The sequence below is a fragment of the Coccinella septempunctata genome, chromosome 3 (assembly GCF_907165205.1).
Source record: "Coccinella septempunctata chromosome 3, icCocSept1.1, whole genome shotgun sequence".
Taxonomy (NCBI): domain Eukaryota; kingdom Metazoa; phylum Arthropoda; class Insecta; order Coleoptera; family Coccinellidae; genus Coccinella; species Coccinella septempunctata.
This window is the reverse complement of record NC_058191.1, coordinates 43,323,183-43,336,569: the sequence shown is the minus strand read 5'-3', so window position 1 is coordinate 43,336,569 and position 13,387 is coordinate 43,323,183. Positions and strand designations below refer to the sequence as shown.

Below are 13,387 nucleotides of genomic sequence, written 5' to 3'. Positions count from 1 at the left end.
CGATCTGGACCGCACTGTATAACGAATATTTGAACGTTTTGTTCAAAAATTAAAGAGTATCTGTGAAATTTGAACAATTGGGTATTTTGGTTGAATAGAACTCTGTTTAAAAGATCCACAGATGTTTTATGTCATAGATTCATCTTGTTATTCTGAAGGAAATTTTGTTTCTCCAGGGGTGGAGCAGCTCTTTATGAAAACTCAAAATGGCTATACAGGGTGTTCCTAAATTGAACATACAAACGAAAAGGGGAGATTCCTTAAGTGAGTTTAAGAAATAAACGTCCCATAAACATGGGGTCGCAAACGTTTCGTTTTCGAGATATAGAGTGTTGAAGTTTGAATTTTTTTCAAGTTTTTTTTCTCATAGTATCTACACGCAAGATATTCAACTGAAATTTGGCTTAGATATTACATTTTAGAGTTCTCACCACGTGACATGGCAATTTCGATAGAAGATCTACAGGGTGATATTTTTTCTGGAACACCTGTTCTTCTGCAGAACTTTTTTTTGGTGAGCAACTGTTAATTTGAAAAAATGTAAAAAGAAGCTTTGTTCTTATACTAAACTTTTCGGTCTCTTGTAGTTTTGTCGTATCTACCAACGATTTTGAGAAAAAAAATTTTGAACGATTCTCTCGAAATCCTCGTGAAAATCCAAATTATGATGGGAAGGCCACTTTGTAAGCTGTGGTGAATGAATTCAGTGTCAGTTTTTATGGAAATTTTCCTGATCTGTAGCGATGATTCATAAAGATTCGATAAACTCGTATAAAAAAATTCAAACTTCAACACTCTGTATCTCGAAAACGAAACGTTTGCGACCCCATGTTTATGGGACTTTTTTTTCTTAAACTCACTTAAGGAATCTCCCCTTTTCGTTTGCACGTTCAATTTAGGAACACACTGTATATTTTAATCAGGGCCGAATCGGAAAAAATGGTATAGGTAAAAAGTGTTTCTTCGGACCTCAAGAATCTACTGTTGAAATATTTGTACGAGTCAAAGTCTCGTCATCCTGTTTCAACAGGATCAACAAACTGTTTAACATTTCTATTGGCGAAAAACATACAGGTTGGGCGTAAGTCCATAATAAAATTAATATTTCTACAACCATCAACCCGTCAATTTATTTTTCATTTCCCCTTAATTTCTGGCAATTAAATTGGGTGTTTCTTTCAACCCCTAAGCGGCAACCCCATCCAACATCAGTTTCTTGAAGCTCGCGTAAAATTGAATCCCTCGAAATGAACTACTATGATGAAACTTACCGCGATCGGCAGGGAAAACCTGCCGGTAAAGTTAGATTTCCCCAACCTCCACCTGTCATTGTCGCATCCCCTGTTCTCCTTGTTCTCGCACCTCAGATAATCGCAATTCTTACCGACGTAACCCTTGACCGGCGGCGACCTGGGGACGTCGAACCGCGTCCTTTTGGCGTCCACGACGTCCGAGTAGCAGCACGCGTCTTCGCACGCGGTCCTGACGTGGTGTACCTTCATGGTAACTCGCGTAGCAGTAGTAGTACCGGGCGACGGGCGAACAAAAACGAGAATAATAACAAATTAATCGGACATAGAGGGAAAACGGCTAATCGGCCATATGCGCGATCGGACGTCCTCATGGTTTTTCTCCGACGTGTGATAATATTGTTTTCGTATCGGACTTCTCGGTACTTTCGCCGTCTGGTCCGGGATTAGGAGAGGAATCTCTCGGATTCGATAACGGCCGCCGAAACATGGTTTTTAGACCGCCGAGCACATATTACAGAGAATCTCTGTAATCTGTGCCGCCGAGTGTTTCCCCGTGGCGCGTGAATCACGGTTAACTAACATCGTTCTCTAGTTTCGTCGAACCGTAGATCGTAATTTGATTTTTCAGATGTTCATGGTCATTCTGACCGCTTTCTCATCTCCAAACATTGTTTGTTTACGATGACCATCAGCCAACTTTCTTATTTTGAATGAAACACCCTGTATATTATTGCATTTTTGAATTCCTTGTCAAATTTTAAGGCAACTTTGGTATGACAAGCATGGTCCTATGTAGCACCGATTCTGAGATATTCGACTTTTTCCTAAAATTTTGACAGCTGTAGGTGCCGAGGTAGGTGCTCACTAAAACAGCTGATACTAGTTTTCTAATGAATGTATCAAAACCAAATTTTGCCCAGCTCTTGTCGACATATTGGATCATGCGTTGTACGTCTCTATTTTCAGCAATCTGATACACAGGGTCTTCAAAAATTAAAGTTGAAAATTCAAATAGGAGTTTAATCAAAACTTAATTTTTTCAATAGGCAACCTATATTTTTTTCTTGTTCATCATGTGGAGCAGGTTAAAATGGGCAAAAAGTTTATTCAAACTTTTTCTGTAAAATGAATAGTTTCAGAAATATGGACGAAAAAGTGTTGATACCAAACAGGAAAAAACGGAGCACCTTGTAATAAGGTGGGTTATAAAAAATAAAAGTTCAATCGATTACAGACAAGTTTTGTATTTAACTTTTTCTTCTAGCTCCTTTAGTTTCCACAAAAAGGTATAGGGACACTTTAACTCGGACACCCTGTACCATAGGTAAAAGGATATACAGGGTGAGTCTTCGACTCCCACAAATTTAACAGTAGATTCTTGAGGTCAAAAGAAACACCTTTTTTCTTTACCATTTTTTCCGAATCGGCTCGGTTTTTAAAGATACAGGCTGTTTAAAAACCATAAAAAAATGTTATATTTAGTTCTATCTCACCAACGGTTTTATCTAATGTCTCTGTCTTATGAATATTTGAACGTTTTGTAAAATAAAAGTATTCTTCATATTTTCTCGTATAATGCACCGTTTTCGAGTAATTTGATGTTCAAAAATAAAAAATATCTGTGAAATTTTTAAAATTGGGTACTTTGGCTGAACACAACTTTGTTTAAAAGATCCACAGATGTAGCTAGATATTCTGAAGATAATTTTGTTTTCTCAAGGGTGGTACAGCTCATTATCAAAACTCAAAATGGCTGTCTTTTTATCAGAAATAGTTTCGGAAAAAAGTGTCTCTTTTGACCTCAAGAATCTACTGTTTAAATATTTATACGAGTCAAAGACTCGCCCAGTAAATAGATGTATGACGTAGAGGGTGGCATAGTTAGTCATTGAAAGAATTCGGTACGTTAGCATTGGCGTAGCATAAACAACGGTTATATTATAAAGGATATGATTTAAGATAACATCAAGTCTTATGGGAAAACGTTGTTCAGCTAATGAATGAGGCACTGGAAATGCCGAATAGGCTTCAACAGGTGGTAGAGTTAGCAGTCGAGAAGTAAATTACTCTGCTTAACCAATGATGGGAATCACTGACCTTCCACCAGTTTCATAGAGAAACATTTCAATTGAAAATAAAAAATATCCTAGAATTGCACAATAGAGAGAACTTAAATAAAGATAAAATTGAAAGTCTGATGGTTAAGCCAGTACTTGGTTGGTCCCTCAGGAGCTCGTCTCAAGCATTCTACTCTTCGAGGCATACTTTCGATGAGACGATTTATGAAATTTTGGTCCAAATATCCAGCGAAGCTTCAGGAAGCTGCTGATTGTATTTTTGAAAGGGACAATTGTCTAGACACCTCTGTCCAGACATGCTCGATGCACGTCTGGAGAGCGAGGTGGCCAGTCAACCCTTCCAATATCATGAGCTTCCAGTGAGAAAAGAAAAGGAAAACAAGGATGGACGATTATTATTATCATATCCTGATATCTTTTGACGAAAACCTAGTGTGAATCCGAACTCCGATCAAGTTTCCAATTTCCACGCAACAATCTCTCTCGGTTTCTTGACCTACTTAGCGTTTATTTCATCTGAAAATATCAATGTTGTCGGTAATTATTTTCCAGAATGCGTGCCTCTTGGTCCGCTGCCAGAAACCCAAATGAAGCCGAGATTGAGATATATATGCAACGTACGTGCCCGTCACCTTATTTCACCGACGTAAACATCGAGCAATTTTCGTCTTTTTATCAGCACGAGCCCTCGATCAAAACCGTTATGGATATTGACATTCCTATGCTCATTACGTCTGGCCAGATCTTTTGTGTAGATCCGATTCCATCACGTTCCAGCAAAAATTCCACCTTGATACGTTTGCTTGAAATGGAACGGTCAATCTTATTGTTGTGACTGACAAACGAAGAGTCTTGCTTTCTGTCCGTAAAGTGTCGCTAGCGACTGGATAATAAACGCCTGGCAAACAGGTGTCAGGCAACCCAATTCAGGCTCGGAGAGTAACGCATCCCCTATTGAATCTAGAATCGGCCACATCAAGTCAATAATTCCTCAATTCGATAGGACTTCTCATAAAAAAAAGATTCAGGCTCGTTCAATTCTATCATAATTCCCAATTTAACCGTCGACATAAACAGAATTTCAAGCACTCTTAGCTACGCTATCGACCTCGCAATTTCATGTCATCGAAATCGTAAATAAATCCGTCGAAAAATTCATCGAACCAGCCAAATGGAGTTTAATTTATACGGCACACTCTACCTCGAACATATTCATATACGTATAAGAGCTGAGATCTCGAAACGTTGTCGGGTACTTTTTCGCTCAATAACCAACAAATCATTTCAAGCATGACTTGGGCGAATATCTAGAATCGGACTCGAAGAACGATCGCTCCTTGAACGGAATAAATATTACGATTTATAATTGGCGGGTAGTGTCGGTCGAAATATATACATATTATATGTGTCAAGGCGCATAAGTGGATTATTTTCGTTAGAATTTACCTTGAATGCGTCCAATTCAATTCAATTAATCTCGATTACATCGGCGAAATCCCACATTTATCCTGTTATAAGGAGCTTCCTGATCGATAAGAACAATAGGAATATACTTAAGTGCTGGCAAAAAATGTCTGAGAAACACGATATTCCATGGGAATATGAATTTACACCACAAAAAATGGTCTTTTATGCGTAGAGTGGGAAGTTCTCCACTGAAAAACTAAATGATTCTTGGAGTAAATAAATTTGTTCAGGGTGTTTTGGGTACTGAAGATGCAAGCGGCTGACAATTCAAGTAGAGCGTTACTCTGCACCAAGCCAGTCGATCAGTATCTTGGAGTGGGAAATGAGACAAACTCAGGACGGTATGAAGTATATCCAAAACTGATGTTCCAAATGCAAATTGTTCTCTTTCCTACCTCCAACAGTTTACGAGAAAAATAAAAGAGGAAGGACGTGTGGATTATTTTATTGTCTTCGATTATCTGCATGTCTACCGAAATATCAGCACTGGCATAAAACACTCATTCAACGGTATCCCACAGGGTTCTTTTCTGTGAACGTTTCAAAACAAAACCATAAGATAAGATAATATTCATGTTGTTACACATGATAGCATTGCATACTTTTCGCGTTTGAAAGCAATGAAGTCGAACAATTGAACTACATAATTAATCCTTAATGTCTCATATAATAAGCAGATTACAGGGTTTTTTCAGAGTGTCATCAATCATCTCCATTTTACTTCAACAATCGCTTACTTGAGATTTCACGTTTGAAGACAACAAATTTACCTTGATGTTGACATCATCCCTGTCCGGTGAACTGAGAACGTTGTTCAAACTGTACCGAAAAAGAGCCCCATAAATACGGGGATCGTTTGACACCTCACAAGTCATGCTGCAAAACTGTCACTCGGAAAAAATCACAGAAAGGCGCGTCCGACCCGACCACAGACATCCCCAATTTGCAATCTTCGCTCGGTACTGAGCAAGAAAAAGAATGGTTCGGAATACCATTGTAGTGGAGCGATAGCCAGAACAAACAGTGTGGATGAATCAAGGAACGATAACGTTAATGATGGAAACGTAATAATTATCCTGTATATTACAACGACAAATACACAGGATGTTTCATAAACGGAGATACCGATTCGGACGCGTCAAGGCGTTTGGATTTTCGCTATACAACTTGCATCATTGCATTTAATTCGAGAGAGCATAGAATCGATTGATTTTGGCGGATGTTCGATAATACCTAATGGTTGAGCAAGGAAAAGGGGCAGGAAAAACTGATATGAAAGCTACGCGACGTGTCAATTCAATGAACGAGTTCAGAAATGCTTGCCGCACTCGAAAAAACTCTAACAATGGAAATGTATGTTTTTTTTTTCATTTTATTTGTTCCTTTCGGTTACCTTCATCAATTAACAACTCTTGTATCGTGTTTTCGAAGATAATTTTGACGTTATTTGAGGGTACTTTCTTGTTTCCTCATCACATTTATGGTTTCATCACAGAACGCCTCAACCACTGAGGTATTATGTGCTATGCTGTGCTGTCAAAGTTTTATATAACATCTTTAGATCGTGGAAATATTATTACCATTAGGAAATTTTTCGGAATATGTTCAAACATTAAGGCCCGGTACTTTCACCTTCGAATAAATTTTGACTATGGTGAATAAGTACCTGTCAAATGATTTTTAATCTGAAGGATGTCTTTCGGTGCTTTCACGTGACATCACAGATCACAGACATATTTGACGAATAACAATTCTATAAAAACACGGTAAACTACTTTTGACTGATTAATGTCATTGTAGAAATTGTCATAATTTCAACTAGAAGCGAAACAATGAAGATACTTTGGAAAAATTTCAAATGCTGAAACAATCGTTGGAATTCAAACAACACATTCGTGTTTTTTTTTACTCCATTTATTATGAGAATGAAAATGAGTATTCGAGAGCCAATCATTTCTGTACGGATGCCAATTCTTAGCGTTTCATCAATAAACCATCGGATATTAGCAACAATGTCAACGAATAGCGAAATAACTGTTCACTCTAAAGCTATCATCACACTGAAATAAGCATTGAAATAGGCCAGAACTTACTATTTTTCACAACTCTACGGTTACGTTGCTTTCAGAACCAGATTTGATTTCGTAATTTAATCTGAAATTGCTTGAGGAACTAAAAACTGTAGCTGCAGTTTCAAAGCATTCAGAATCTACGTACTTGCAGCATCTTTAATTCATTCCGAGGTATCTGTCTCAATAGCTGATACATCCGAATTCAATTGAATGAAATTAAGAATATTTCGACAGTCAACATTTGTAAGTTTTGTTCGAGTCGTCGAACTTGTTCGAGCGGGCAGGTCCGCTCGTCCGTCCGCGCCTTAAAAATCGGAACGACAGTAGTCGGTAAATTGCCTCATTATCCTATTATAGAGCGTGTTTAAACAGACCGAAATAGCATGGTCCATGGCACAATGGTACACGCACAACAGCAGATGATTCATGGATTTATTCGTTGCATTCTGGAGAGAGCAATATCCGTTACTCTGATTTCGTAAGTGACATTCGATGCATTTTTCTCGGCTTATTCATTTTCAGGAATTTCTAAACTAAACGGACGATTGTGGGCGATGAATGGACGCAATACGAGAGCTTTGCGGTGTAGAGAAATTTGATTTTTGAACTATTTCCGAGAAGATTATATTTTTGGGGCATTAACTCGAGGAATTGGCGTTTTAAATATGATATAAGGAACCATATAACATCCATAATTAGTTATATTGATGTTCTCCAAAGATGCTTAGACTATTCAACATCGAGAAGTTTGTTAAGAACACAAGCGTCATAGATTAGAGTGAGCAAAAGCTATGACTCCACTGACACTTAAGGTAGTCATGGGCATTTGGCTACCTTAGAAGTCATAGTTACCAAAAGTAACTATGACATAGTTACATAGATATAGTCTCTGAGAGGGCATCAAAGGCTACTACTATGATTCTCTCGTCCAAGACCTTCCTTGGATTGCAATGACGAGGCAATAGGAGTTTCCTATACTTCGCCACAGAATCTACACTCTTCAGTTTCTAATAGCATTCTAAGTGATGTTCTCCTTTATAAAAAAACTCGTGATTTTTTTTCGAAAAACATTTTACTAAATATGTGTCAATATAAATAAGCACCAATTGAAACCGAAGTTATATGAAGCTTTTTTTCGGACAAAACCGTTCGTTGTCAGTGTGAACCGGGCCTTAAAGTGGACCGGCGACCGGGCCAAAATCCGACCCGAATCCATACAGTCAGGATACTACAAACTGATTAATTTCATTGAAAAACCGGCTGTCGCGTTAAATTCGTGATCATTTACTCACATATATTTTAATTTTAGAATTCTCCACATAGGAGTTTCTATTTATAACGGTCAGAAGCTTATAGACTGTGGGCCACTGGAATTTATGCATGGATATCGAAGCTTTCAGAGTTTTTCGATGATTGGCACTCGTTTTCTTCACTATATTTCAACGTCGGGAAGGCAATAAAACCCGTTGGTTCGTCAATTATCAACGCAACAAATGCAATTTGAAAATTCTAATTCTGCATTATCTCCAGAGATTTATCATTTCATCCAAAACATTGGAAATGAAAGATATACACGAAAAAAGTAGACTAGTAGATCTACCTCACATTAATTAGGGTTTCGTTCAAGGAAGGCAATAGTCAATTCTTCCAATGAAATTGATTATGTTGAGACAATTATTATCATTTGGGACAATAGTCTAATGATATCTTTTTATCAGAACCCAATCGTAAGGAATTGTATAGGAAAAATGTGTTACTCTTGACCTAAAGAATCTACTGTTAAAATACACTGCGCAAAAAAATTAACGCACATTCTGAAAATCTCAATTTTAATGAAAGTTAACTATACATTGACTTTATAACTTATTTTTTATGTTCTCTCGGGAAGATTTTGAACGAAACAAGACACATTAAATGGAAAAAAATTCAGGATTTCACCGAATCTTATGTGAAAGAAGAGAAATGAACAATTTTCAAAATACTGAAATGCTGATAAGTAATTTAATACTTGGTATTTCCACCCCTTGCGTTAATTACAGCTCGGCAACGACGGTTCATACTCAAAATGAGTGATCTTAAAATGTTCTGATCTAATCCTTCCCAGATTTCTCCGAGTTGGATGGGGCAAATGGCACTACATGCTCTTCAAGAATGTTCCTTATATACTTATCAGCATTCATAGCTCCATTATCAACGACCACTAGGTCTGTGCGAGCAGTCAAAGATATTCCACCCCATACCATAATCGATCCTCCCCCGGAACCAGTAGTATTCAGGAAATTGCACTGAGCATATCTTTCATGTGGACGTCTGTAGACAAGGGAACGTCGATCACAATGGTAGAGGCAGAATCTAGACTCATCTGTGACGAGAACTCTTTCCCAATCGGCCTCTTCCCAATGGATATGCTCTCTCGCAAAATACAAACGCGCCCTTCGATGGGCTGGGGTAAGAGCTGGGCCTATTGCAGCGACACGAGGTCTTAAATCATATCCTCTGAGGCGATTTTTTATTGTCTGAGTGCTAATTTGCACCTCATGAGTTTGCTCAAGCTGAATTTGAAGGAGGCGAGCGGTTGCAAACCGTTGTCTCAACGAAGAAACTCTCAAGTAACGTTCTTGAATGGCAGTTGTTACCCGTGGTCTACCCTGTCCTGGTCTTCGGACATTCATACCTGTCTCCCTGAATCGCTGCAACATTCTGGACACACTTGTATGGGAAACACCAAACCTTATGTCCACCCTTCTTCTCGCAAAACTACCGCTTGGGCACATTCCTCTTGGGTCAAATTGCGTGTTTCGCGTTGCATAGCGATCGAGCGTAGAAAATCAAACGAAAGAAAAACTATCACTAGAATTGATCGAGAACAACTGATTTTAGAATGGAGCCAATACATTCAAAATCTGATAATATCATCTTTTTTTATTCCTGCTGGGAAAAAACATCTGTATTGAAGAAAACCGTTGAAAGTGGATAGCATATGCAGGCATAATTCTGATAAAAATAATTATCATTGGAAACACCTTCAGTTGTAGAATAAATTTGAGATTTCCATAATGTTCGTTAATTTTTTTGCGCAGTGTATTTATAAGAGACATATTTGAAGCTTATTTCGAAACACTAGGTAGACACTTGTTTAAAATAAGATAACGTCTAGATACACTAGGAAAATGCGCATGAAGAAATATGATCAAGTCAGATTTGCTCAGTGAGAAAAGAAAACTATCCAAAGATAACCTCCCTCAAATAAATAACTATCTTCATCTTGTGCAACTAATGGTTATGTGTCTACGTTAATAACGTTTCATCCAGTTAGTTATGGGCCAAAATAAACAACGGTTACCGCATTAGACGCAAACAGTTTTTCTATTTCGTAAGAGTTCCTTGAACTTTTTCCCAACAGTAGCAATTCTCCACGAAGACGTCAATTTCCTCGCGTATATTCATTAATCGTTAATGGTTTCTGTGTTTTTGGTATACGAGGAAGAAGTTAGATCGATGGGTGTAGTTCTCGATGACCCAATTGGGTTTTTGATCTCTGTTCCGAATTACAAAGCATCATTGCTTGTTATTCGCATTTAACTTCATATTCTACACCAGTTTCCAGTGTACTAGTGAAAGTGATCACGATCCGATTAAGTCAGAGCGGTAGACCATAAAATGTAAATCGTTTAGCTCATACCGGCCTAGGAATATTCAATGAAGTAAGTGAAAAAACGAAGATGATGAATGCTTTATACGTAACACTATTTATAGCAGAGTTACCCGTGCAGAAAATTCCATCTGAGGAGACCAAACTAACCACCTGACCTAATTATCGATCCATGATCATTTGCGTCCAATAAAATATTCTTGAACCAGGTGAAATGTCAAACAATACCTGATTCTCGATAAGCTATCCACAATCCCTAGAACTTAAATCACAATATTAAAAATCCAAATGATACGACAGAAAATACCAATTTTTCCTCAGTCTCATGCTTTCATCACTAACAAATCATTTGGGAGGCAAACAAAAAAAAAAAAAATACAGAAACCAGAATTGGCGAACTGTCTGCGGTGGGTCGAAAAAACTATCCAATAGTTTGCTGGAATGAGCTATCAATGTGAAAAAGGGATTCTTCGTCGTGCAGTCAACCATCTTAGCCGATCTCGTGCGCCACTTGTAGCTCTTGCTCTTCCACCCTCCACGAGCAATATTACTATAGCGATTCCACGCTTTAAAAACTACCATTAAACCTTCGTTCAACCAACACAGTAATTGTCCAAGTTGTAAGGCCATTAAGTGTCTTGATGACCATATTTTGGGTGTGTATGTGTGTAATAGGCCAACATACGCATCTCCACCTATCTACAGGGTGAGTCTTTGAATCGTACAAATATTTCAACAGTAGATTCTTGAGGTCAAAAGAAACGCTTTCTTCCTATACTATTTTTTCTGATTCGGCCCTGATAAAAAGATATAACCATTTAAAGTTTTTATAATGAGCTGTGCCACCCTTGGAAAAACAAAATTACCTTTAGAATAACTAGCTAAATCTATGACACTATACATCAGTGGATTTTTCAAACAGAGTTGTATTCAGCCAAAGTATCCAATTTTTCAAATTTTCCAGATACTTTTTAAACATCAAATTACTCGAAAACGGCGCATTATACTAGAAAATATGAGGAATACTTTTATTTTACAAATATTCAACTTAGTGCAACAGTTGGGTTCTTTGAATTTTTTGTATTTTTATGGTACGTAATGGTCGTAATGAGAAAACTGGAAGACGTGGGTGATATCTTGTGTTAGAAAAAGATTCATCAAATAAATGAAAAACTATAGTCCGAAATTCATTTCATTCGATAAAACCTTCTGAAAATAACATTTTTTTTATGATTTTTCAACAGCCTGTATCTTTTAAACCGAGCAGATTCGAAAAAAATGGTAAAGGAAAAAAGTATTTCTTTTGACCTCAAGAATCTACTGTTGAAATATTTTTACGGATCCAAAGACTCAACTTGTATAGTAATAAAGAAATTTTAATTCAAGTATAAATATTCTCTCGATTTTTATGCAGTGTATTCGATGTATTGAGTGTGACTCGAGATGAAATCATAATGAAAAAAAACTCTAAAACATTCTACGATAAAGAAAACAAGTCCTTCTGTAAAAAACCAAATACAATCGGAAGACGACGACATTCCTCCATCCTGTAAAATGCTAGAAAAATCTCGACCCATAACGATGAGCCAAAGAGGGACAGACTTCCTCTGAATCTAGAATTTCCTTATGGGGAACGGCCGGCAAGACGGCTAGCTGCTCGGAATGTTAATAGCTCGAAATTTGACGGACTTCACTTTCGATTTCCAGACAATTACCGCAAATATCAAATGAGTTGAAAGCGGAGCTATGCGGCTCATTATGAATCACAACCATCGACCAGTGGGATGGACGTGCACGTAATGAAGAAGTTACGTGTTCGAACTTGACACCGATGACCGAGGACTCGTGACCGACAATACGGAAAAATGCTCAAATAAATAGATTTTCTTGAAAAGAAATTTGGCGAGAATTAAGACCCAAAACTTGATCCTGAAAATGTCATAGTCGATTTGGACTCACCTACTGTGAAAATTGATCTCATACCTGAAATAAAAACATAAAAAATTCAATAATTGTAATAATAAAAAAGAAGAAAGACTACTTAATACTAGATAATTATTATATGCAGGGTGAGTTTCTGATTCCTACAAATATTGTAAGTGTAGATGCTTGAGGTCAAAAGAAACACTTTTTTCCTATACCATTTTTTCTGAATCGGCCCTGATAAAAAGATATAGCCATTAAAGGTTTTCATAATGAGCTATGCGACCCTGGAAAAACAAAATTACCTTCAGAATAACTAGCTAAGGCCCGGTACTTTCACCTTCGAATAAATTTTATTCAGTGTCAATAAGTATCTGTCAAATAATTTCCTATCTGGAGGATACCTTATTTCGGTGCTTGCAGATAAAATCATTTGACGAAAAACAATTCTATGAAAACACGGTATACTACTTTTCACTGATTAATGTAAAATAAGACACCGCATTGTAGAAATTGTCATAATTCCAACTAGAAATCAAATATTTCGTGAAAATCACACAAAGAATAACCATACATCAAGAATCTAAAAAATTCAACCAATAATGACGTACCGATATTCGATCTATGACAAATAACTTATTTTAATTAAGTTTCAATGACAGATGTATTCGATGAATAACACTATCTGAAACTGAAAAGACTGCATTTTTACTTATCCTAAGAATAAGACTTATCTATCGAATAAATTTAGTTATTCGCAGGTGAAAGTACCGGGCTTAAATTTGTGACACTACATAATCAATTCCAAAGCTCCCTTTACTTTCATTTTTAGTGGGATTCTAGTCCTGTTGCAAAACAAAGAGGTGCCTGCAATTCATACGTATATTTTTCCAATTTTTATCACAAAGATTCATTTCTGAATAGCGTTGAGGGAAATGATGC

The 13,387-nt window shown here is 37.2% G+C and overlaps 1 protein-coding gene across 5 annotated transcripts in view; it reads right to left on the bottom strand.

The window, feature by feature from the left end:
- The window catches only part of LOC123310238 (alpha-actinin, sarcomeric), a 32,618-nt gene that overhangs the window by 12,816 nt on the left and 6,415 nt on the right, over positions 1-13,387 (bottom strand). Inside the window, exon 1 of one of the 5 annotated variants that reach the window (XM_044893701.1) lies at positions 1,272-1,520. The exons of 3 other annotated variants lie outside the window; for them this stretch is intronic. In XM_044893701.1, the coding sequence (XP_044749636.1) occupies positions 1,272-1,502 (231 nt within the window). In that variant the 5' untranslated portion in view covers positions 1,503-1,520. Of the gene's footprint in view, positions 1-1,271; positions 1,521-13,387 lie in introns of those variants that run through there. One more of the 5 variants, XM_044893702.1, reaches the window with a different exon arrangement.